Genomic DNA, 26,934 nt, shown 5'->3' on the forward strand with positions numbered 1-26,934 from the left:
AAGTAACTCAACGAACACAAAAAACTTTTTAAAACAAAATGTTTATTGGATTTCAGAGAAAGTGCATCAAACAAGAAAAAAAAGTCGTGAAAAAGAAATAATCAGATCATCACAAGGCAGAGCTCTCAGAAATTAAAAATTTTACTACAAAAAAAAAAAAATTCAAAAGAGTCATAAGATAAAGCTGAGGAGACCTCTCCAGGCCGGGCCTGGTGACTCATGCTTGTAATCCCAGGGCTTTGGGAGGTTGAGGTGGGAGGATCACTTGAGGCCAGGAGTTTGAGACCAGCTTGGGCAACATAGTGAGACCCTGTCTCTATGAAAAATTTAAAAATTATTCGAGCATGGTGGCATGCACCTGTAGTGCCAGGTACTCGAGAGGCTGAGACAGGAGGATTACTTGAGCCCAGGAGTTCAAGGTTACAGTGAGCTATAATCACGTCACTGCACTCCAGCCTGGGTGACAGACAAAAAAACCTTAGGGCTGAAAAAGGCCAACAGTTAGAAAATGTGAAAGGTTAAATAAGAGACATGTAGAGTCAATCCTGGCAGCTGAACACTGATTCCTAGACAGTCCTGAAAAAGAATACATATAATTTAACTTCTAACGTTCTTACCTGCCCAAATAAGAGGATAAGGGAGATTCCAGGTTTCTAAATCCCTATAACTACATTTCTTTTTATTGAGAATATAAACATTTAAAATGATCTGGACTATTATTCTAGATTATTCACTACATCTATGTTTTGATTTGCATATTGCCAAAGGAAATGAAGAAAACTAATATTCGGTTGATTTACACAACGTTAAAAATTGTATTTAGGCTGGGCAGGGTGGCTCACGCTTGTAATCCCAGCACTTTGGGAGGCTGAGGCGGGCGGATCACGAGGTCAGGAGATCGAGACCATGGTGAAACCCCGTCTCTACTAAAAATACAAAAAATTAGCCGGGGGTGGTGGCGGGCGCCTGTAGTCCCAGCTACTCGGAGAGGCTGAGGCAGGAGAATGGTGTGAACCCGGGAGGCGGAGCTTGCAGTGAGCCGAGATCGCGCCACTGCACTCCAGCCTGGGTAACAGAGCGAGACTCCGTCTCAAAAAAAAAAATAAATAATAAAAAAAAATTGTATTTAAAAAAATTCAGACCAAAATAGAATTTTGAAGACATAATTATTGGACTCTAACTATTCTCCAGCTTTATAATTCATTTTACAACATCCTACCTGGTCAACAATATATTGAGGAACCATCCCACACTGCAAACATTATGAAAAAAGAAAAGAAAAAACAAACACTAAAGGTAAACCTAATGTTTAAAACCTAAGTATTAATTAGACTTGTTTTCCGTACTGGTAGGAGGCAGCTGTTGACATAATACAACCAAGTAACTGGATTCATAAGCATACATTAAAACTTCCGACACTTTTGTATTTAATGTCTACTACTATTAAGATACCTATAGTTGATGCTTAAATTTTACCATTTATTAATCTGTTGAGAGGGTAGTGCAGTACAAGTAACTAAATCAGACTGAGCTAAAGATGCCTACAGAAAAAATAAGAGTGTGTGTATGTCCCTGTGTGTGTGTGTGCACGTGCACCTGTGTCTCTCTGTGTGTAGGCATATGTATTTACAGTCATACAATTTTTAACTACACGTACTGAAAAATATAATTTAGTTTCAAAAGTCCAAAGACTTGGGAAAAATTATCACTGTCACATAAGAAAAGAGAAATATTACCTACAAAGGATAATTAATTCTTAAATTATAATGTAAAGATAAAGAATATTCAATAATCATCAATAACACTGTAGAAATGATCATTTCACAAATTAATGATTACAGTTTGTCTTATTTTTACAGGTTCAGATGACAGTCTGAATCAGTCATCTAATTATTATTGTCAAATTTAAAAAGATTGACTTTAATTCTTTAAAAAGTCGCACCTTTTCTCCATATAAAAAATTTTCATAGCACCTTTTTGTTACTAAATATTCAATTGTAAAGGTCATATTTAAAATGACAGATTTTAGTTTAAAAAGAAGTTCTTCCAAATTACTAAACTTACCGTTAAAACATGAGCAGTCTCTGTGGAACTTGTTGAATTCTGTGGCCCACCCATATGCATCTTGCTGATATGCGTGTTTAAGCTGCCTAAACTTTTAAATACACAACTACATTCTGTACAGTTATAGGTAGGACCATTCTTGACCTTAAAGAATAAAAAAGAAAAAAATGATGTTTTACAATTAATTGTTAAATTTAAACATTTAAATTATGGCAAATCATAATTTACCATTCCATTCAAAATGACAGAAATAATCTAACCCTTCAACATTACCTTTTTTCTTTTAAATTAGATAGTTCTAGAATCAATAACCCAACTCTTTAAACAATATTGCCGGTATAAGATGAATTGAAATTTCAGTCTTTTCTATATAATAGAAATTATTCAAGAGTGAGAAAACACATTTTTCAATTATTGTAATTTAGCAAAAACAAACTGTCAGGCAAAGATGTTCTCGGTTTTTTAAACAGTTGAATACAATGTTCAATAGCGAAGGCCAGACAGTTATATATAAATACATATTACACCAAATATGCTTTCAGATGGCCAAAACCACAGAGGTTAGGAAAGACGGTCATAATGATATATGAACTTTTCATCAATTTTGATATTCTGTATCAACAACTAATTTCCTTTTTTTTTTTTTTTTTTTTTTTTTTTGAGATGCTCTGTCACCCAGGCTGGAGTGCAGTAGCATGCAACCTCTAACTCCCAGGTCAAGTGATTCTCCTGCCTCAGCCTCCCAAGTAGCTGGGATTACAGGTGCCTGCCATCATGCCCAGCTAATTTTTGTATTTTAGTAGAGATGAGGTTTTGCCATGTGGGCCAGGCTGGTCTCGAACTCCTGACCTCAGGGGATCCACCCACCTCAGCCTCCCAAAGTGCTGGGATTACAGACGTGAGCCACCACACCTGGCCTAACAACTAATTTTTAAAACTATGATAAATCCAGAAACCATGGAAACCAGTAAAATGAGTAAGAACAGCTGTGAACAGAGAAAATATCTGAAATATTCTTTCTCTATTACTAAAACCCAGTGTTAGTTACTGTAGAACTGTGAAGGCTAGCTTGAAAACTCATTGGCCGCCTCTGAACTTGAGTAAGACTTCCCTTCTGTTTCTGGTGCCTCTCTAAGAACCAAATTTAGATTCTTACAAGATTGGATAATATTTATGAACCAATCTTTAGAGGCTCTTTCTGGAACAACCCATTCTAGTACAGGTCCAAGAGCACTTCTCAGTGGCAACAGGCAAGTCTCTGGGCTCTTTAGTATATGGGGAGTTTTCTAAACTCAGGAGTACTGACAAGTACCTCACAAGGCTCCTCCAAGGTTCCAGTGAGGTATTTCTGTGTGCTACACAAATAGATGATCCTTCCTATGCAATCATCTTCACCCACAGGCAACACCACAAGAATGACTTACAACAGCCCAAATTTATTCTTCCAAAATCTAAAGGCAACCTCAGTACCTCACTAATACTGACATGCCTTCCTAATGTCTCTGGGTCTTAGATACTAAAAAGATTAACTCATTGAACATGGAACTCTGAATCTGTTCATAAAACTACGTGAGATGTGCAGGGCTTTTTTCTCATTTTAGATTCTCTTTTCATTTTAGACATTCTGTTTATCTAAGATCAAAGACAGCTTCTACTTGTTTTTATTAAATTTGGATAGTGAGTATTAACTCTAAGTTCACTTCAGTGTTAGTTAAGGTATTATTCTAAGTAAAAAATTAAGAGATACACATTTGCTCTTAAGAATATGATAGTTTTCATTCTGCAAAATCATTTCATAGGATATACTGACCCATGATAAAATATTTGTGTTGTTTAAATATTTCTTTGTATTCTACAATTAGAATATAAATCAATGTCATGATGGTTAGTTAGAGCAAAGGTCGACCTGCTTTACAGAAATACTTGCAGAGGATCTACACATCATTATGCTCTGTAGACAACAGAAAATTACCATGAGAAATCATCATTTTAGTCGAAAGAGTGGACAAGCAGCATGGAAGGAAATGAACAGAGCAGGTCTCTGTCCAAGAGAGAACAGACATGTACCATATGAGCTCTGTAGTATTAGCAGTAAGAAAAACACTTTTTTTCCCCAATTTTATTTCTTATCTTTTAATTTCTTACACTTGCCTGTGTTTCCAGTTTGCTAAAGGGATGAAATACATTATTTAGAATGATAGACTATAACTAACAAAGGTATTAGGATTATTTTCAAATATTTATTCACCAAAGCCATGCTGTCAGCAAGAAGACAAAAAAGATAGTAGTTTATATTTCTTCCACATGTAATAAACCACAAAAATTCCCATATATGTATTTTCTAAAACAGGGTCTGCTCCGCACAAAATCAATCTGCATTTTTTAAAATGGAAAAGAATTTCTCAGGTCCGTTTATTAACCCAAAAGATACCTACTGTCCCCTGTGAAATACTACTTATGTCCCCAACCCGTGTTTACCTCTGAGTGGACTCGCTGCACGTGTGACTGAAGATTCCCTTTCTGAGAGAAGGCGGCAGGACAGAAGGCACAGGCATGGGGTTTTTCACCTGTGTGCTTGATCATGTGGGTCTGCAGTGCCCCCTTCTGGTTAAAAGCTTTTCCACATTCACTACATTTAAACGGCCTTTCACCTAGAGTGGGAGAAAAATGATCAAAATATAATTCCATATTGTATGGGAATCTTACGGATTAAAAAGAACAACATTGAAGTTACCCAAACCTATCCCTCCAGCCAAAATGTCTCCCCAGAACTCTAGACGCATATATACAAGTGTCTACTTTAAATCTCAAAATTAACATGTCAAAACTGCACTTGACCATCTCACAAACTGCTCCACCTGCAGGCTTCCCCAGGCAATGCCATCCTTCCAGGGGATCAGGCAATGCCATCCTTCCAGGGCATCAGGCAAAAAACCTTGGAGTCATCCTTATCTTTGGTTTCTCTCACGTCTCACACTCAATAATAACTTCAAAATACACCCAGAGCAGCCCTGCTTCCCGTCCACAACCACCACTCCAGGCTAAGGTACTCCCCCATCACTCAAAGCTCCTGAAACCACCCCCAACTTGACTCACTGCTTCCACCCTGGCCCCTTCCTAGGCTGCTCTCAAAACAACAGACAAAATGACCCTCTTTAAGTCTGAGCAAGTCACTTGTCTGTTGAAAACCCTCAATGGCTTCCAATCCCCCCTAGAGTAAAATCAAAGTTCTTCTAATACTCAGCAGAGGAGGTGCCAGTGCTGTGGTTCCCACGCCAGCTGTTGCCAGCTCCCCTGCCCCTGCTCTCTGGCTCCCTCTACCCACTCCTGCCACCGCCCTCAGACACACCAGGCAGGTTTCCACTTCTGGGCCTCTGAAATCCGCCACCTGGGCGGTTCTCCCCCCAGTATCCCCAAGACTTGCTCTGTCAGATCCTTCAGGCCTTTGCTCAAAATCCCCTTTGCACTGAGGACTTTCTGGTCCATTCTATTTAACATTAAAATCTCCTGTGTCCTCCCTGGGAACCCCTGGCCCCCTTCTCTGCTTGATTTTTCTGCAGACTTCTCAGCATTTGACCTTTTACATTTTACTTAATGTCCATCTCCCCTCCCTAGAATGCACGCTCCAAGAAGGCGAGCGCTGTGCACTGCGGCTCTTCAGCACCTGGAACAGGGCCTTGTGCACACTAGCACGCAGTACAGATCTGATGAATGAAGGAATGAGCAAAAAGACAAAATCTAGTTAGGTTAGAACCTAACTGCAAGGCTACTTAAATTTCTAGTCTGACTAAATTTTCACTCCCTAAGAAACAGAAAGCAGCTGAGTTCACAGTAACATCAGATCCCTGCTTCTCTGAACAGCTTTAGGGTTACATAAGTGAATTCTCATTCTCATATAACAAGCTTGGGGACAGTATACAAATGGTAAACATCCCTGCTTTAACTCGGAGGGGCAAGGGTGTGAAAGAGGACAGGCAGTCAGGAGGCACAGTGAGAGTGTGGCCCGGTCACGGCTCTGCCTGTGTGGGGACAGGAGAGGAGGACAGGCAGGCAGGAGGCATGGCGAGAATGTGGCCCGGTCACGGCGCTGCCTGCGAGGAGATACCCTTCCTATTCTAGATGACGATGCTGCAATGTACTCAGCCTCCTTTGGACAGGAGCCCTGCTGGGTCATACACAGTCTAAGCGTGGTCCAGCAGGATTCTGGTCACCCCCCTCACATCATCACACACACTGTGAGGCACAGCTATTGGAAGACCAAGCCCAGAACACGGAACTGCCTGAATGGCAAGCGGGCACTCCCTGCTACCTCCACCCGGGCCCACCAGCCTCCTGTTTAAACCACACCGGCCTATGTGACTCCTGGGGCTGGGACCTGCTGCTCTCTCCAGGCAGCTCACAAGCCAATTGGAGCAAGTGACACATGCTTCAAGTTCAATGCAGGAAGAGTACGCATCACAGAATCCCAAGATGACACGTAAGTATGTGATTCTACACTCATGTGTCTCTCTGGGAGTGACAGTATGCTTATGATGTATGTATATTTATGTATGCGTAAAAAAAATCTAATGGGGTAGGTATCAAACTGTTAAAGGTAAATGCAACTGAAGTGAACACGAGAAGGATTTGCTTTACTTTTTACTTTATCTCTACTTTGGGTAAAGTTTATAACTTTTTAAACTATTTTTTCATTGATTAAAACTTCAAAGACTACACACTAAAGCTGAACACTCTACAGACATAAGGTATTAGCACATCTACAAAGGCACTGTTTTCTCTCTTACTCTAGAAAATAAACAAAAACTGATGCTCTAAAAATATCAACTTTATGCTGACATATAAACGTTGAAATCATCTGAATGACTCTACAATACTCTACATAGAAATATTCACTAAAACTCTGAAAAATAAAAAAAAGCAATGTAACATAATAGAACTGATTGACAAACAATAGCAGCCAAGCAAAATAGCTGTGAGATTTCTTACTTTATCACTATAAAAGGAAACCAAATCAAGAAATACAGAAGAAAACAAAAGGACAAAGCATGGATCATTTTAATTGCAAACCTCAAATACTAAAAATATTTGTACAATTTTCCTTTTTCCTTCCCTAGAGATCACGTGTGTTACTAATACAATATTATAAGCAGGCTGCTCTTTAGAAGATGGCAAAGAGTATTCAGCTATGAATGCTGTACTCACTTTCAAATATTCAAGCAAAACTAAGGAACAAGATAAGGCATGGAGAAATAAAGTTTTATTATTTCAATGTTTCATAGCTTAGTGAAGGCAAAATTACAAAAGAATATGAAAATCCACTGCTTGCTTGTTTTTTATTTTATTTGTTTTTAATTTTATTATTTTTAAGAGTCAAGGCCTTCTTGCTCTGTCACCCAGGCTGGAGTGCAGTGGCACGATCGTAGCTCACTGCAGCCTCAAACTCTCAGGCTCAAGCAATCCTCCCACCTCAGGGCTACAGGTGGGTGCTACCACGCCTGGCTAAGTTTTTTATTTTTTGTAAAGACAGGATCTCGCTATGTTGCCCGTACTAGTCTTGAACTCCTGGCCTGAAGAGATCCCCTCACCTCAGCTTCCCAAAGTGCTGGGATTATGGACGTGAGCCACCACATCTGGTCTTTGTTAATTTAGCTCTAATTAGTGCAGTATCATATCTGACACACAGTAACAACAAATGAGGGAATAAATAAATACCATACCAATAACAGTAATAATATCAACCCCCAATTATTAACAGCCTACCATGTATCAAGCACTTTTCAATGAGCACTATGTTTATTTTTTAATTTATAATGTAGGACAGCTATATACAGATAAAAGAGCCACATTTTTCAAGTGAGGAGACAAAATCACACAAAGCGCAACTAATTTCAGCCAAGATTACCCAGCAAACTATGAGAAAGCTGGGATCAGATTCCAAGTCGAGCTAGCACAAAGGCACCTGTTCTTCCCTTCAAGCCACACAGTCAGTCATCCAGAAGTCAGTGTTTTCATACCTGTGTGTATCCTAATGTGTCGCGTTAACTGGCTTGGCTTTTGAAACGTCTTTCCACAGTGCGGACACGAATACGTGAATCCACTTCTGTCGATGTTCCGGTTATAAGACCTTGTACTTGATACCCTAGTGTAATAAACGGGGACAAAATACACGGTAAGATGTCTCCCTTGTACCTTGTACCATAATTTCAAAATGAAAATCCTACCAGAAAATTTGGCTGACTAGTCATCAGAACCTGTTTTAATGATAAATCAATCACATATATGTATGTGTCTGTGTGTATATGTGTTAGTTTTAAAAATCATAAAACTCATTTTTCTCTATTTTTTGATGAAAAAAAATTTGTTTTTTCCAGGTCAAAAACTGAAATTGGGGCAAGGGGAGCAAAATGTCTCTTCTAGACAAAGCTTTACCTGTGATGGTCAGAAACAAAGATGCTACGGGTATAATTTCTACACTGACACCTGACCCACACCATCTCCTCCAGTCTCTTGCTCTCCATACCATCTGCATACCAATGATGTCCAAACTCCTACCTCCAGCAACTCTGCCTCCTCCTCTGGCTCCAGCCCTGGACAGCCAACTCACACTTGGCATTGCCTCATGGGTGGTGTCCAAAATAGAACTCTTCATTGATTCCCAACCTGCTCCTGTCCACATCAAGACATGAAAGCTCCCTCTTGCATAAGTTTAAGTCTCAGGAGTCATACTGGATTTTTCTAGTCCATCTCCAAAAGCTGCTGGTCTTACTCTGAAACACCCCCAAATGTGGATGTGTCTCTCCACCCTCCAGCCACCATCGCGGCCTCAGAACGGGTTCGGCTCTCCAGTGCACTGCTTCCATAGCCTCCAAAAAGGTCTCCCTGCTTTTGACTCCTGCCCACACCCCAGGCCCAGTGCCACCTGAAAGTCTGGTCACGCCATTCCCTTTGTGCAAAACCCTCCAAGGGCTCCCATCCCACTCACGGGAAATGCACATCCGCAGCCCCGCTGGGCAGGCTCTCCTCACCCCAGCCACCTTCCTGCTTCTCAGACCAGGGAGGCTCACTGCTTCCACCAACACACTCCTTCAGCCTGAAAGCCAGGTCCCCTAAGGCTGCAGGGCTCCCTGCTCCTCACCCCAGTCTCCTTCCAAAAGCCCCACTCAGAAAGGCCCACGTACAACAGCTGCCTCCCCAGCCTCCCTCAGCCACGCTGCACACACCCATCCTGTCCTTCTTTCTTGACACTCACCACTATCTGAAACTGTGGTACTGACTAACCCACTCACTTGGTCACTGCCTATCTCCTTACTAAAGGGCAGTTCTGTGGGGGCGAGGCTTCGTCTGTCTGGTTTGCTCCTCAGTCTGGAAAGACCTAGAAGCCAAGACTGTCTGAGTGCCACAAGCACCCAAACATCTTCAATCATCTTTCAAACCTCCAAGGAAACATCAAAAATGCCTGGGTTAAAGCCTCATCAGAATAAAAATCTGGAGTGTATAGAGACCATGTATTATATTTGGGGGTTTAAAAATCACTCAAATTACCATCAAATTGGTTGGGGAAAAAAGAAAAAAAAATCACTGAAATCATAAAAGTATTAGGTGCGTACCACATTAGTCAACAAGAGGCAAAATGAAAAAGAAAGACAGGAGACAGCTGATCATACAGAGATGTCCAGTCCACATTTCTCAAATGCAATGTCTAAGAGGATAAATAAACATTAGTCTTCAGGCATTTTATAAACTGTGTTAATCAACGGGCATGGGACTTCTTGTTGTTAAGAAGTACAGATATTTCCTAAACATTGCAGCTTAAAAGGATGGCAAGCTAAACTGATAATATAGTAGTTAAAATGATAATTGATACTGCCTTTATTTTATTTTTTTTGGAGACAGAGTCTCGCTCTGTCGCCCAGGCTGGAGTGCAGTGGCACGATCTTGGCTCACTGCAACCTCCACCTTCTGAGTACAAGCAATTCTCCTGCCTCAGCCTCCCGAGTAGCTGGGACTACAGGCATGTGCCACCACACCCGGCTAATTTTTGTATTTTTAGTAGGGATGGGTTTTCACCATGTTGGCTAGGCTGGTCTCAAACTCCTGACCTCAGGTGATCCGCCTGCCCTGGTCTCCCAAAGTGCTGGGATTACAGGCGTGAGCTACTGTGCCTGGCCCAAAATTGCCTTTTAGAGTTTGTTGGAGAAATTAGCTAAATTAGTGTGAAAACTGATTATCACCATCACCTAACTTGAGCAAAGGGCCAGGAAGAATATTTTATTTCACTTTATTAAGAAACAGAAACATCAGTAAAAATATATTATCAGGAATTAGGCAAAATATAAAATTTTTAAAAACATGTTAAGTTTGACTAGGAATAAATGTATAAATGCATTCAAATATAGTCAGTTGTTAAGATTATGAGCTCTAAAATCAGTCTATTAGAGTTTAAATTTCAAACTCCTGACTTATAAGCTACAAAATCTCATAGAACTACTTGGTCCCTCTAATCTTGGTTTTCTCATCTGCAAAATGGGAACATAAAAGTACTCTGGCCTAACAGGGTTGTTTGTAATGATGAAATGAGGTTCTGTTTATATACACGCTAAGAAGAGTGTCAGGCACATGAGTTTTAACAGTTGGGTACCACAAACTAATTTATTAAAAGGAGTACTAATTAAACCCTTGTGAATCTAGTTTACATATTTTGTTACCTACCCATAAACATGTATTGCCAGTACCCTGTTCTACAGCTTTCAACATTATAATACTAGGTAAACACTTCTTCTCACATAGCCTGACACTATTCATTAATGTGTAGGGAGGTACCATGTATGTTATAAAAGATATTCTGACACCAAATTATCTGTGGGGTTCCACTTTGCTGGGTTCTTGCAGCAAATATTTCTAGGGGGTCGTAGCAAAGTGCGCCAGCTTTTAACATATTAGATGGATTTTTGACCAAGCCCATGTAATGACTCATACCTAATTTTGTAATGAGTCTTCATATGTTCCTTCAGCTCCGAGGAGGTCTCGAACTCTTTCTTGCAGGCCTTGCAGGCATGCTGCCGGGTTCCAGCCAGCTCCTGGCGGTGCTCCTCCATGTGCACGGCCAGCTGACTCTGCAGAGTAAACTCATCCCCACACTCAGAACAGATGAGATTCTGGAACAGAAAACCCATCGGTGAGCAGAGCAAACCTTTCAAAACCACTCCTTCAAAGAACTGGTATGATCAACAGTTAATACACAAATTAAATGAAAACTACTTGGTCCCTCTAATCTTGGTTTTGATCTAATACTTTCCCCTGGAACAAGCATCACTTTCACCTCTCAAAAATGTATTTGCATATATAAAAATCGTTTCTTTATTGGAAGAAAAAGACAGAAACGTTGGGAAAAAGGTGAGAGATTGACACAATTTTTGAGCAAGATGAGTTCAGTTTTGAACTGGTGTTGGGTAATGGCACTGGGTCCGCCTATTCTTTGAGCACTTTAGAGAGAAGTAGGATGACCTCAGCACTACAAAGGGTCAGGAAAGAATTCAAACTAAGATTATGGTTTAAGAGATGACCTTGAAACAAAATGACAGCTTTCAAGTTTTTAATAGATAGATCACATCATTGTCTCGCTTGGTTTAGAGGCACAGCAGAGCGCAGGCTGTGGCCTGACTTACTGAGCTTGTGAACCAGGGACCCTCTGAACCAAGGCATGGGGTAACTGCAGAACACACACACACAGGAGTTCAAAGACTCTGAGCAAAAATACAAGAATGATAGCTCAGTAATCTTTAATATCTGAGTTCATATTTTGGACATATTTTAATAAATATATTAACATTTATTTCACCTGTTCGGGGTTTTTTTTTCTTTTAAAAATGTGGCTACTAGAAAATTTTAAATTACTCATCTTTCACTTAGATGATGCTGGTCTAGATGTTCTGCAGCTGGGTCTAGGTTCACCTTAAGGCTGCCAATCACTAGCTAACCTGCTAGTTTGGGTGTGCTGCCCACCCTGAGCCTATGAAACAGGGATAACAATAACCCCTGCCCTCACAGGGCTGTTATAAGGTTAGACAAAATGACAGATGTAAGACGCTGACTGTGCGTGGCCTAGAGTGAGTACTCAATAATTACTTCATCAGTAGCCACTGCTGACTTAGTACAAATTTCAGTTAATTCACTCATTTGGAGTTCCATCACACAATTACAGTATTTACTTAAATGATCCTCAAAATGAAATGTACAAACATGAAAAAACATGACCTGTCAATGAGCATAAACTGTTATTTCCAAATAAAATACATTGATTTTTTCCTCAGACTTTTTTCTGATCTGCATATACTAGTCTTGTAAATAAATGTTTGTAAACCTCATTAAAATGAGGCTGTTAATTGATACTACCTCTAGCTACACTGCAGAAAAAGACAAAGAAAAGTGAAATATTTTGAGAAATCCAAAAATCATTTAAGTAACTTTAAAGTAGTATTATTGTATAATAATTTAAGGAAATAATAAACTACTAGATTTTTAGTGACTTGTTGATAAAAGAAAATTTGTTCTAGGAAACTCCCCACACAAAAAAAATCATAATTTGATGCAGCTCTTTAAAAAAAAAAAAAAAAAAAACCTCTGCAGTCCTGAATGCATCTGAACAAAATGCACTGCTTTCATTACCAATGATTCCCCACTACACCTCCTGTCTCAAAATCACATCACGAAACCCCTCGCAGCCCACTCCTCTCCATACTGTTACTGCCCTGGCTCACACCCACCCTCTTTTCACTTACTCTTTTACCAGATGATCTGATTCATGTGTTTCAGGGATATCTACATGGATATTACTCAGGCATTTGTTGGATCTGTCTGAGTGACAACCCCAGTTTATGCACAACGTGCTCAGATGGTGCGAGCAAGATCCAGCACCTCCCAGGCCACAGCCAAGACCTGCCAGCTTACAGACGGCTACATCACTGTCTTTCTGCTTTCTCTCCTGCAAGCCAAAAAGAGCCAGGATGCTCCTCCCTCCCCCTGCCCGCCCTGGCAACACTTGAGGAAGTCTTCTCAAGAAGAACAACACCCCATGTATAGTCACAGGCCACTAGGACAACAGACCTTCCACTTACTGCATTCTCCATACAGAGTTAACATCACATCTCTCACCTAGAAGCAGAGGCTGTCCTGGGGTAATTCTCATGATGCTAAGTGGCCATGGGAAATCATCAAGATTTCTTTTTGTGTTAGGGTTTTCCAGAGAAACAGAACAAAGAGAACGCGTGTGCCTGTGTATGTATGTGTGTGTAAATATCTGTTGGCTGGGTGCGGTGGCTCACGCCTATAATTCCAGAACTTTGGGAGGCCAAGGCGGGCGGATCACCTGAGGTCAGGAGTTCAAGACCAGCCTGGCCAACATGGTGAAACCCCGTCTCTACTAAAAATATAAAAACTAGCCAGGCGTGGTGGTGGATGCCTGTAATCCCAGCTACTCTGGAGGCTGAGGCAGAAGAATTGCTTGAACCCAGGAGACAGAGGTTGCAGTGAGCCGACACAGTGCCACTGCACTCCAGCCTCGGCAACAGAGTGAGACTGTCTTAAAAAAAAAGATACTTGTTTTAAGAAATTGGCTCATGATTATGGAGGCTGACAAGCCCCAAATCTGCAGTGTGGGCTGGCGGATGGAGACCTAGGAGAGCTGATAATGTAAGTGACAACCAAAGGCCGTCTGCGGGAGAATCCCCCTCACTTGGGGAAGTCAGTCTTTTCATTCTATTCAGGTCTTTGTGAAGGAGGCTCACCCACATCATGGAAGGCAATCTGCTTACTCAGTGGTTTAAATGTTAATCTCATCCAAAAACACTCTCCACGTTCACACAGAAAATTAACCACCACATCATTCTTCTTTCTTTTCTGAAGTTCCAAGCCTCCTTCCGGTGTCATTTCCTTTCTGTTTGGAGGTCTTTTAGTGATTCTTCAAGGTAAGTCTGCTAGCAAGAGTTTGTTTTCCTTCATCTAAGAATGTCTTTATTTCTCCTTCGTGCCTGAAGGACATTTGCCACATATAGAATTTGTAGCCAGGCATGGTGGCTCACATGCGTAATCCCAGGACTTTGCAGGCAGAGGTGGGAGGATCACTTGAGCCCATGAGTTCGAGACCAGCCTGGGCAACACAGCAAGACTCCGTCTCTAATTTAAAAAAAAAAAAAAAAAGGAAGAAGAATTTGTAATTGACAATTCTTTTCTTTCGGCAATTGAAAAATTTTGTGCTATTTTCTTTTAGCTTCCATGGAGGCAGATGAGAAATTCGCTGTCACCTGAATCAGTGTTCGTCTGTAAACAACAGATCATTGCTCTCTAGTCTCTCACAAGATTTTTTTCTTACGTTTAGCTTTCAAATGTTTCATTATGATATGTCTTGGTGTGTATTTCTTTGGGTTTACCCTGTTTGGAATTCTTAAATCTGTGAGTTATGACTTGTACCAAGTCTGGGCCATTTTCAGCTATTATTTCTTCAAATACATTTCCAGCCCCACACTCTTTCTCCTATCCTTCGTGATGATCACGATGCAAATGTAGAATTTTCTGTTATTGTCCCAAAGTTCCCTGAGGCCCTGTTAATGTTTCTATTTCTTCTCTGTTGCTCAGCCTAAGTCATTCCTGCTGCTCTATCTTCAAGTTCTCCTCTGATTCTCCTCTGTCCTCTCTGGTCCATCAGTAAGCCCTTCTGCTGAGTTCTTTAGTTCAATCACGGGATTTTTCAGTTCTGTAATTTCCCTTTGGTTATTTCTTCTATTTCTTTCTTCTATTTTTTCATTTGTTTCAAAACTCATAAAGCATTTTCTTGACAGCTGCTTTAAAGTACTTGTCAGGTAATTCCAATGTCCAGGCCCTCTTCATATTGATACCGCTCTTTCCTTGTTCCAGCAGGGACTGTGCTGGCTTGTGTCTGTGTCCTGGACACTTTGGGTGTTAAACTGTGGGACCAGTTCTTGGGCTCTCCTTTGACCAGCAGTTGCCCTGTTCAGATGCAGTGTAAGGACCAGCAGCAGTGGATACCCATTTCGCAGCGCCCCACTGACCCCGGGGGGAGGAAAGCACAGTGCAGACTTGTCTGTCTTGCATGGTTCTGTCTCATCACTGATGGGGAGGGAGGCCCAGCTCCCTAATGGACCTACTGACACACTCTGGAGGGAGAATCAGAACACTGCCTGCTTCTGCTAAGGGAGGATGGAAGGCGGGCTTCCAGATAGACTCTGCCAACACACGGGAGGGGAATTCTGTCTCCTTCCTCTGCCAGGAGAATCCCCCTCCTGGATGCAAGGTTAGCTCCCTGCTTGGGCCCAAGCACCGGGGAAATCGAAGTGCTGCCAGCTCCCAAGGGATGGGGGCAGAATGGGATAGAAGTGCAATGCTGCACTCGGCTCCGCTGAGCAGCTTTTCAGTTGGCATTTCACTGGAATTGAGTAAACACCATAAAAAGATTTTCTGTTCTGTTGGACCAACCTTTTCCCAGTACTGGCTAAGGGAAACCAGCTTTTCTTAGAGTGTTTTTTTTCTCCGCTTGTTGGCAGAAGGCTGCAGGCTTCTTCAAAACCCTGTCCAGGTGTCTGAGAGGAAAAAAAGAAACCCAGGCCGGGCACGGTGGCTCATGCCTGCAATCCCAGCACGTTGGGAGGCTGAAGCGGACAGATCATGAGGTCAGGAGATCGAGACCATCCTGGCTAACACGATGAAATCCCATCTCTACTAAAAATACAAAAAACTAGCCGGGCGTGGTGGCGGGCACCTGTAGTCCCAGCTACTCGGGAGGCTGAGGCAGGAGGATTGCTTGAATCCAGGAGATGGAGCCTGCAGTGAGCCGGATTGCACCACTGCACTCCAGCCTGGGCAACAAGAGCGAAACTCCGTCTCAAAAAAAAAAAAAAAAAAAAAGAAAGAAAGAAAAAAGAAACCCAGGGAGCTGACAGCCACGTTATTCCTCAAGTCCCTCCAACTGTCCACCACCTCTGATGCCTTCCAGAGTCCTTCTGTGCCTGTTGGCTGGTTATCTCTAACAATAGTGATACAGGGGACCCCTAGGAGAAGGAAGCTGCTCCATCGTGGCTGGAACCTTAGAGGTTATTTTTAAATACAATTAAAGGTAAGAAATTATCCCTCTAGTTACTATTAATATGCCATATTCAAATCAATTAACTGAAAAATCAAACACAAAATGCAAAGGCAGCAAGGAATGTATTATTTTGACATATAGGGAAAAGACTTATAATTGTGCTCCAATATTGATTCTTCCTTTCTTATGCAATAATAGACTTATTGGCTGAGCATACAGCTAATCAACTCAACACTATTTCGCAACCGCCCCAACCACTAGATCATTGGCCTGATGACTATGTTCTACCCAACTGGATGTGAGCAGGACTGAAATACATCTTCCAGATCACGCCTTTAAAGAGAAGCAGTGCACCTTCCTCCTCCTGTTCTCACTGTAAACCATGGTTCAGAAGCAAAGAACTCGGAGATAGCAAATGAAGATGTTGGACAAGGCTGAGGGTACGGCTGCCCTACCAGCTCTGTACCACATACGCCAGCCCGCCAGGTGAGGCACAGTCACAAACTCTGAGCTAAGCGTTAACACAACGGTTGGAAAAAAGAGAGCCAACATATTGCCAACATGTTATTACGGAACAAGCACAATGAGGCCTTTTTCCCCTCTGCTCATGTAAATCTTGAGCTCAGTATGAGGTTGCTAAGTTCAGGTGGCTGAATATGACAGCCCAACTTCCAGAACCCTTCCTCTGGCAGCACGGACACGCGGTGCCAAGGAAGCAGTGAAGCATCCTCACAGCTCCCTCACCAGCTTCACGCCAGAGTTCAGCAAAGCCTCTTCCATGACTCTTCCCCGCTTTCTTCTCCTGTTAGCACTTATTAATCAAAGACAGCCTGCTGTGTGCTGAAGGGAGAAACCAGAAGCAGGGGTGAGTAGTAATAGAAATGTAAAGTCAAGCGATTTCAGAAGACACATATTTCTCAAAAACCTTTCCAAAAAAATTTAAAAAGGAATCAGAAGCGGAGGAATGTGTAAGTTCTTACAACCACAACAGCGAGAGACAAAGGGAGCTGGAGTTTTACAAACAGAACTGAGGGTTTGGATGAGAGCAGGCTGCACAAAGTTCAGATGACGTGGTCCTACTCAGGAGACCACGGCATAACAAAACCACACAACAGCAGAGGCAGGGACTGAAGCAAACAGCAAAGAATGTGAGCACCACTGTGGGAAGTGATCTGGAAAAGAACCTGGCCCATCTGTGGAAGAGAAAACAGACAAAGGGAAGGTTTTCAAAATAAGGTATAAATACTTTAGAACATCTGCGAATGACAGATAACAGCTGTTTCTCTTTCCAGTTATGGAGGAAATCACAGTGAATTATTAAAAGGCACATCTGAAGGAACTTCAGAATGGAAAACGGTAAAGCTCACTGTTCTGGTGACCCCTGTAGATGGGTGTAGCCTTAGAGGTAATCTTTACCCTTCATGTCATCCTCGGGTTGGGCCACCCAGAGCGTGTGGCATGCGCAGATGTCTTCAACCACCTTTACCTACCTGTGTCATCCTAACAGAGGGTTCACGCACACCCCTCAAGTTTCACCTCTCTGCCTAGGCCACACGGCTCAACATTTCAGCTCTCCCGCCAACGTTCCCATGGCCCTGACTCCTTTGTTATTCCACAGCACACGCTTCAGAAGCCCCCACCTCCAGGCAAACCACCATCTCCACTCCTCCCAGCGGTTGAGCCGTGGAAAGGAGACCACACGCCCGCCCAGCCCAGACTCCACAACCAGATGGGCTCTCAGCTCCCAGGGCCGCCCACGGATGTGCCCCACTCAGGCTCTGCTCCCATTTCCCAAAATAGGCCCCCCATGCAGATCTCTAGATGCCTCAGGCCACCCCATGTTTTTGGTGAAGACAAAGTAATGTTTCCATTTCCCAGAGAAATGTGGGCTCTAAGGCCTCAGCCCCAGCCCATGAACTGAGGCACCACAGTGCACCATAACAAGCTTATGAGGAGTCCCAGGAATAGGTCGCATGTTCAAGAGAAACGGCGGTGCTCCACGCTTGTCCAATAACACCCAGAAACTAGATTGAGGTACTTCAGTTTCAATAACATCATGTCTTTGTGAAGCTAAGTTTCCGCGGTTGCTGTGGTTAAAGATCAAAGATGAAGTGAAGAACCACGTGGAAGAGAAAACTCCAAAATCAATGTGCAAATGATTGTAAATAGGAAATGCAAGGATATAGACACTGTGCAGTACCCAACACACCCGGGTTGGTCTTTCAAACAACTATTAAGTTATTAAGACAGAAATACTTACTAGATCATACAGATCTAACTGGTTAATACACAGACCCTTGGGTTCTCCCTGAAAGTCTATGAAACACTTCATGAGACACTAAGAAAGCACAGTCTGAGGAAGGCTGGGAACACATGCAAGACACACCAGGAGGAGCTCCACTTCCGCCTCCAGCTGAGCCCTCTCCCCCTTCCTCCTCCACCTGCACCCGCCTCCAGCTGAGCCCTCTTCTACTTCTTCCAGGCTCAAAAGAGAAGTATCTCATCTGTTCAAAACTAACTGCTCCCCTTGTAAAATGTCACTCTTTTCCCCTCCAGATAGGGACCTCTGAAAACGGATATTATAGCAATGTTAAACTGTGATCACTGTTCTGTGAAATGAAGAAAAGTGTCTTTGTTTTTAGGGGCTACATCCTGAAGTATTTAGTGGTAAAATAACGTGAAATCTGTAGCTTACTTGAAAATTGTTCAAAAAAGGGAGAAGGGGGGAGGTGAGATCTGGCAAATTTATCAGTTGGTGAGTCTAGGAAAAGGTTATACAAATATCAATTGTACTATTATTTCAAATCTTCACTTAGGATTGGAATTTTTCAAAATAAAAAGTTAGGTGAATATGCCATCACTACACACTACGAAAACAAATAAATGATATAAGCGTCATTTTTTTTAAAAAACTGCGCATATGCTAGTTGCAACAACACAGAACCAAAAACTTACTACCCGATTATTACCTGTAGATGAGGCTGCATAGAGAATCAGGGAGGATGGCAGGGAAAACTAACACACACAAATGCATCACTTTCCTACAGGCACGTAACACAACATATGGCCAAAAGACCTCCCTATACAATATCATTAGAATCTTAAAATACTTAAGAAATGTAAAAAGTGTACTGAATCCATAGTAACCAAACATCGCTGATGTTTTCACATTCCATGTTCTCATAAAGATTCAACATTATAAACATGTTCAGTTCTCCCCTGAATCTAAATATTTAGTACAATAAAAATACCAGCCTATATTTAACTATATAAAATTCTAAATTTCACATGTTATGATAAGCCAGAAAAAGAAAATAAGAAATACAAACATTTGCTTCTCATTACAAAGAGAGACACAGCAGAGACACACTAGAAAAGCAGGAAGGCAGCCCGGGAAAGGCCAAGGCGAGTGGGCGGGCAAGGGTGCAGGAGACGGGCTCTCCTCCAAGTGTACCTGCCTGTGTCACTTTGACTTTTAACAGTTGGTTAATATCCAAATATTCAAAAACTAAACCCCGAGCCTTCTACTCTCCTCTGCTTTGGACTGTCTTTTGTGTCAGATAATGTAACCTGAAGGAGAGTGGTTAACTGAAGGCCTGGAATCATAAGAATGGGAAGGGAGAGGTCCTACATGGCAGCAAACTGAAGTAGGTGACCCTGCTGACTTCACAAAACCACAGCAGAGGAGGAAGACCATATCTAATTATGCCTGCCATCTGAAGTAGGGTCGGGGGGCTGGCTTGAGAAATGTGGACATCCTGAGGGCTGTTGGATAGGAAGACCATGGGGGTCCCGGCTGAGCAGACAGCTCCTTCAGAGCATCCAGGATGAGAGAGTGAGTAATGATGCTGGTGCTGCCAGGTGCTGGGTCCTGGGAGAGAAAGAGCACACACAGGAACCGGGGGAAGGCCCTGCGAGAGAAGGACCCCACATAGGAATTACGGGGAGGAGGGGAGGCCCTGCAAGAGAAGGAGCCCACACAGGAACTGGGGGGACATGGGAAAGACCTGCGAGAGAAGTGGTCCACGTGGGAACTAGGGGGAGGCAGGGAGGCCCCGCGGGGATGGGCTACACTGCAGCATCTGTGTGGATGCATCCCTTCCATGCAAGTTCTGCTGTGCATGTATGAGGATCTGTACCAGGCAGATCTGTGTGGGATGTTCCAGACGTGTGGGATACTTTAGAAAATAATTTTAGAATTGGGAAGCATTTCTAATCAAGCCACAAGAACCAGAATCCATAAATGAACAGATTGAAAATTTGAGTCCATGACAATTTAAAAATTTCTGCCAGGAAGAGAAAAATAACGAAACCAGAAACCAAGAAATAATTTTGTCATGCAAGGCAGAAAAACCTAACTTTCCAGGAATGTAAATACTTCACACAAGTTTGCAAGAATAAGACCCATAATCCCCACACATCCACCTTGCAAAAAAAAAAAATTATTTAATTAACATAAAAATATTATTCATGGCTAATAAACATGGAAAGATGCTAAACTTCACTCATAATTAAAGAAATACAAATTAAAACAAAAACATACCATCTTTAAATTACCAGATTGGAGGAGACAACTTTTACAACAGAGTATTGAAAATGGTATGGCCGGCCAGGTGCAGTGGCTCATACCTGTAATCTCAGCACTTTGGAAGGCCAAGGCGGGTGGATCACCTGAGGTCAGGAGTTCGAGCCCAGCCTGGCCAACATGGCAAAGCCCCATCTCTACTAAAAATACAAAAATTAGCCGGGCGTGGTGGCAGGCGCCTGCAATTCCAGCTACTCAGGAGGCTGAGGCAGGAGAATCGCTTGAACCCGGGAGACAGAGGTTGCAGTGGATTGAGATTGTGCCTCTAGCCTGGGCAACAGAGCAAAACTCTGTCTCAAAAAAAAAAAAAAAAAAAAAAAAAAAAGAAGAAAGAAAATGGGCTGGGCACAGTGGCTCACGCCTGTAATCCAACCACTACTTGAGACCAGGAGTTCAAGAGCAGCCTGGGCAACATGGTGAGACCTGATTTCTATTTTTTTTTTAAAGTAAAAATTTTTTTAAAGAGAAAGAAAATGGTATGAAGAAATGAGCAATCTTATACACCATTTATTGGCTGGAGGATAAACTGATAAAATCTCTTTGGAAAACAATTTGACAATATGTAAATTTTGCATTCACATATCCTTTGACCTAACGACTCCATTTCCAGGAATATGTCTCACATTTCTATTAACCCAGGGTTTCCTCAACCTCACACTACTGCTGTGCTGGGAGGTCACTCGTAGCAATGGAGGCTGTGCTGGGAGGTCACTCGTAGCAATGGAGGCTGTGCTGGGAGGTCACTCGTAGCAATGGAGGCTGTGCTGGGAGGTCACTCGTAGCAATGGAGGCTGTGCTGGGAGGTCATTCGTAGCAATGGAGGCTGTGCTGGGAGGTCACTCGTAGCAATGGAGGCTGTGCTGGGCACTGCAGGGTGTTCGGCAGCATCCTCTACTCACAAATAACAGAAGCACCCCATCCACACCCAGCCCCACAACGGTGATAACCAAATGTCCTCTGGGATACCACACTGCCCATCTTGAGAACTCAAACATGGACAAAAATATTTGATCACCATAGCTTTGTCTGGAAAAGGCTGGAAACGACCTATATGCCTAACAGCAGTGACTTGCTAATTATGATACATAAATAAACAATATAATACCATGCATCTCTTAAAAAGAAAGCGACAGCTCTCTGATTAACAGATGTGGAATTACACTTAAGACACATAGTTAACTGATGAAAAGGCACAGAATATTATGGGTTGACTAATAAGGGTACGGAGGAGATTTGTATAGGCATAGAATGTCCCTGGAAGGATACAGAAGAAACTGCTAATGAAAGTTGTTTCTGAGGAGCAAAACTGGAACTTAGGAACCCAAAGGAGACGTAACTTTTTGCTCTCTATAACCTTCTCCGTTGTTTGATTTCTTACTGTGTGCACGTAGGACTTATTCTAAGATATATTAATACACCATTATTTAATACATTTTCAGCTTTTAAGAAATTAAACTGGGCGGGGCATGGTGGCTCATGCCTGTAATCCCAGCACTTTGGGAGGCCAAGGTGGGTGGATCACGAGGTCAGGAGTTTGAGACCAGCCTGGCCAACATGGTGAAACCCTGTCTCTACTCAAAATAAAAAAAAAAAAAATTAGCTGGGCGTGGTGGCACGCACCGGTAATCCCAGCTACTTGGGAGGCTGAGGCAGGAGAATGGCTTGAACCTGGGAGGCAGAGGTTGTGGTGAGCCGAGATCGTGCCACTGCACTCCAGCCTGGGTGACAGAGCGAGACTCCATCTCAAAAAAAAAAAAAAAAAAAAAAATTTAAACTGGCCAGGCACAGTGGTTCATACCTGTAATCCCAGCACTCTGGGAGGCTGAGGTGGGCAGATCACTTGAGGTCAGGAGTTCAAGACTAGCCTGGCCAACATGGCGAAACCCTGTCTCTACTAAAAATACAAAAATTAGCTGGATATGGTGGGGCGCCTGTAATCCCAGCTACTCGGGAGGCTGAGGCAGGAGAATCACTTGAACCTGGGAGGCGGAGGCTGCAGTGAGCTGAGATCACACCACTGTAGTACAACCTGGGGGACAGAACATGACTCCTCCCCCTCCAAAAATAAATAAAAATATAAATATAGCTATAGTCATTTTTGAATAGCACTATCAATAAGTGACACAGGCATTCCTAAACTCTGCAAGAGAAGGTGTTAAATTGGCATGTACTTTCTAGAATGTCATATGGCATTCTATAAAGAACTTGGGGGAAAAAAGTCTTATTTGTTAATCCAATTAATCTAACTGTAGGAATCTGTCCTAAGGAAATAATTAAAGATGCATAAGAAGATTCACATGCAAAGATATATTACTTACAATATTAAAAAATATAAACAATGTAAATGTTAAACAATGATGAAAATTATTAAATTTTATTATGCTAAATCCACATGCTGAAGACTTTTTTTTTGTAGTGATAGTCTATGTTGCCCAGGCTAGTCTCAAACTCCTGAGCTCAAGCGCCTCGGTCTCCCAAAGTGCTCGGATTACAAGCAGGAGCTGCCACACCCACCCAAGATACTGCAGATTTTAATAATTTAAAATATTAATATTTGATAATGAGTAATAACTTTGAAGATGAGTGAAAAGAGGGAGCATGTATTTACAATAGGTTATGGAAAAAGGTAGGTTACAAAAGTAGTCTGCATAATGACATAATCCTACTTTTGTATTTAAAAAACTATTTTAAACATAAACTGTTAAGAAAAGCATGTATAGAAAAAACAGTTTAAAATACCACAAATGCATTCTCTCCACATAGTATGTTTTCTTTCTTATAATTTTTTTAACTAATTGATTTGTAAATTGATAAGTAAAACTGTACGTATTTATAGTGTACCACATGATGTTTTGGTATAAGTATACGTTGAGGAATGGCTAAATCAACCTATTTTGCATGCGTTATCTCACATATATATTTCTCATGGAGAGAACACTTAAAATCTACTCTCACAGCAATTTTCTTTTTCTTTTCTTTTTTTTTTTTTTTTTTTTTTAAAGACAGAGTCTTGCTCTGTTGCCCAGGCTGGAGTGCAATAGCATGATGTCAGCTCACTGCAACCTCCACCTCCCGGGTTCAAGTGATTCTCCCGCCTTAGCCTACTGAGTAGTTGGGATTATAGGTGCCTGCCACCACGCCCGGCTAATTTTTGTATTTTTAATAGAGACAGGGTTTCACCATGTTGGCCAGGCTGGTCTTGAACTCCTGACCTCAAGTGATCTGCCCACCTTGACCTCCCAAAGTGCTAGGATTACAGATGTGAGCCACTGTGCCCAGCCAGCAATTTTCAAACATACAATGTATTCTTATTAACTTAGTCCCCATGATGTACAACACATCTCTTGAACTTACTCCTCCCGTCTAACTGAAATATTGTGGCCTTTGACCAACATCTCCCCAATCCCCCCATCCCCCAGCCTCTGGTAACCACCACTTTGCTGTTTCTATGTGTTCAGCTTTGTTAAAGTCCACTATGAGTGGTTTTAATGTTACCTTTTTTACTAATTTTTTTCCAAAATAAATACGCATTACTTGTATTATAAGATTTTAAGAGATAGAAATAAATTACTTTAAAATAAAAACTAAAGACATTGATAAAAACAGGATCCAAAATCACGTAGAAAGTATGAAGTCAGGCGGGGCGTGGTGGCTCACACCTGCAATCCCAGCATTTTGGGAGGCCATGGCTGGTGGATCACCTGAGGTCAGGGGTTCAAGACCAGCTTGGCCAACATGGCAAAATCCCATCTCTACTAAAAATACAAAAATTAGCCAGGTGTGGTGGCAGGCACCTGTAATCCCAGCTATTCGGGAGGCTATGGCAGGAGAATCCTTTGAACCCAGGAGGTGGAGGTTGAAGTGAGCTAAGATAGCGCCACTGCACTCCAGCCTAGGCAACAAAAGCAAAACTCCACCTCAAAAAAAACAAAAAACAGAAAGTGTGAAGTCAGTTTTCACAATGTAAATTTTATACAGGTGCTCCCTGATTTACGATGGGATTACATCCCGATAAACCCATGGTGAATTGGAAATATCACAAGCCAAAAGCGTGTGGCTGACAGGGAGTTGCAGTTCGCTGCCTCTGCCTAACATCACAAGAGAAGTAAGGTTTCTACGAAATGTGTGCTTTCACACCACCGTAAAGTCAAAAAACATTAAGTCTAAACCATCTTCAGTCAGGAATCGTCTGAATATGCAATTTCAATACTGTGTTTTTCTGTCTCTGGAAGAAAATATACCAAATAGTTATCAGTAATTATCTCAAAATTAGAGATGACTTTCTCCTTTAACTTTCTGTATCTTCCTAATTTTCTACAGTAATAATGCAAAGGGAGTTCACAGAAGGTTTTCTTTTTCTTTTTTTTTGTTTGGTAGAGATGGGGTCTCACTGTGTTGTCCAGGTTGGTTTCAAACTCCTGGCCTCAAGCAATTTTCCTATCTCAGCTTCCCAAACACTGGGATAACAGGCATGAGCCACTGCACCTGACCAAGAAGGAGCATTGTTTTAAGCAACAGCCATTGACACTTTAGATTCAGCCCCCACCCCAGCACTGTGGCCTGTCATCCTTAAAGCTGTTCTAGACATTGGGCCTGTGGAGCTCCCAGGAGTGGTCACTTTGGTGTATAAGCTGCTTTGGGCCATCATGAAATGATTCTCTTCCCTCAGATTCTCACAGGTCAGAGGACCCAGGAGCAAGCAAGGAGATTCTACCATGTTCAGAAGCAGAAAAGTTACTTTTGGACATGGCAGAATCGTATAAAAGTTAGTTTCTGTTTACAAAGAGGCGGGTGAGGCGCCAGGAGGAGCCTCTACCAGCCAATGTGGATATATTTTGATCCTTCAAATATACTACACATTAAAATGTCTCTACCCTAAGGCACTGACAGGGCCAGAAAATAAAATATCTTATCAGTCAACTAGTATCAAGGCAAATCTAATGACAATTCACTCCTTGAAATCTACACAAAAGACTTTTAAAACGAGTTTATATCTAAAATCCTCCTGAGTCATGATCAGATGTATTTTAACAATCAGTTAACAAAGTATATGCAAAATGACGACGATTACCTCTTCCTTTTCATGTAGCATAATATGCGCTTTGAGACTAGCCACTCTGGAGAATTTCTTGTTACACACAGGGCAGGTAGGATCTTCCCCGCTGTGAGTGCATTTATGAAGTGTCAGGTTGAATTCAACATTAAATGTTTGGGGGCACTGGTCACATCGATGTGGCTATTTGGAGAGAAAAGTGAAGAAGCCACTGAAATACAATCTTTTCACAGATGCTTGCTCAATAAATGTTATGAAAATATTAACAAGTACCATAATGTACAGACAATCTACAGAAACTTCTGAAGTCTCCTCTTAAGTCAATAAATCCAAAATAAACACAGTAAAGCACCTGATAGAATTACTGAAAGGATTATAAGGATGAAAACACATACATACACATAAGAAATATTTCTAATAAGAAAAGCTGTTTTCTTTCAGTGAGTATAAGTGACAATGAAACACCTTTCAAAGATAACCTTTAAAACATGTTATTAAAACATATTTCTGTGCCCAGGCACAGTGGCTCACGCCTGTAATCCCAGCACTTTGGGAGGACGAGGCGGGTGGATCACTTGAGCTCAAGAGTTCAAGACCAGCCTGGCCAACATGGTGAAACTCCATCTCTACTAAAAATACAAAAATTAGCCAGGTATGGTGGCAGGCGCCTATAGTCCCAGCTACTTGGGAGGCTGAGGCAAGAGAATCGCTTGAACCTGGGAGGCCAAGGCTGCAATGAGCCAAGATTGCACCACTGCATTCCAGCCTGGGCAAGAGGGTGAGACTCTGTATCACGCAAAAAAAAAAGTTTCTTTCTCCATGTGTTTGCATGACATGGGTTTGTGTTGAACATCTAAGTATGCATGCTTACATTTGTCATTTGTAAGTGTCTGTGGATACCGCTGTAAAATGAACACAGAAAGAAAGAAACATATTCTAATAATGTATTCTCAATGTTTTCTTCCAAACATTTTCTCTGTCAAACTCTTCTATTCATTGAAATAATAGAGTTTATGATGAAGCTTTAAAAAAAAAAAGAAAGAAAAAGCTGCGTATAAATTTATTCGATTGTAGTCTCTGAAAAATTTCAACTCATTAAGTTGGATTTTTCCCTCCTATTTCTGACCAAATCTACTA

The 26,934-nt window shown here is 41.8% G+C and overlaps 1 protein-coding gene across 2 annotated transcripts in view; it reads right to left on the reverse strand.

The window, feature by feature from the left end:
• ZNF236 (zinc finger protein 236) overlaps positions 1–26,934 on the reverse strand; it is a 147,404-nt gene that overhangs the window by 90,431 nt on the left and 30,039 nt on the right. For both annotated transcript variants that reach the window (XM_030810254.1, XM_030810253.1), the window contains exons 3-7: positions 25,816–25,980; positions 11,041–11,219; positions 8,079–8,203; positions 4,543–4,715; positions 2,065–2,208 (exon numbers count right to left, since the gene is read on the reverse strand). In XM_030810254.1, the coding sequence (XP_030666114.1) occupies positions 2,065–2,208; positions 4,543–4,715; positions 8,079–8,203; positions 11,041–11,219; positions 25,816–25,980 (786 nt within the window). The remainder of the gene's footprint in view (positions 1–2,064; positions 2,209–4,542; positions 4,716–8,078; positions 8,204–11,040; positions 11,220–25,815; positions 25,981–26,934) is intronic.

This window comes from Nomascus leucogenys, chromosome 4, assembly GCF_006542625.1.
Source record: "Nomascus leucogenys isolate Asia chromosome 4, Asia_NLE_v1, whole genome shotgun sequence".
In the NCBI taxonomy this organism is placed as follows: Eukaryota; Metazoa; Chordata; class Mammalia; order Primates; family Hylobatidae; genus Nomascus; species Nomascus leucogenys.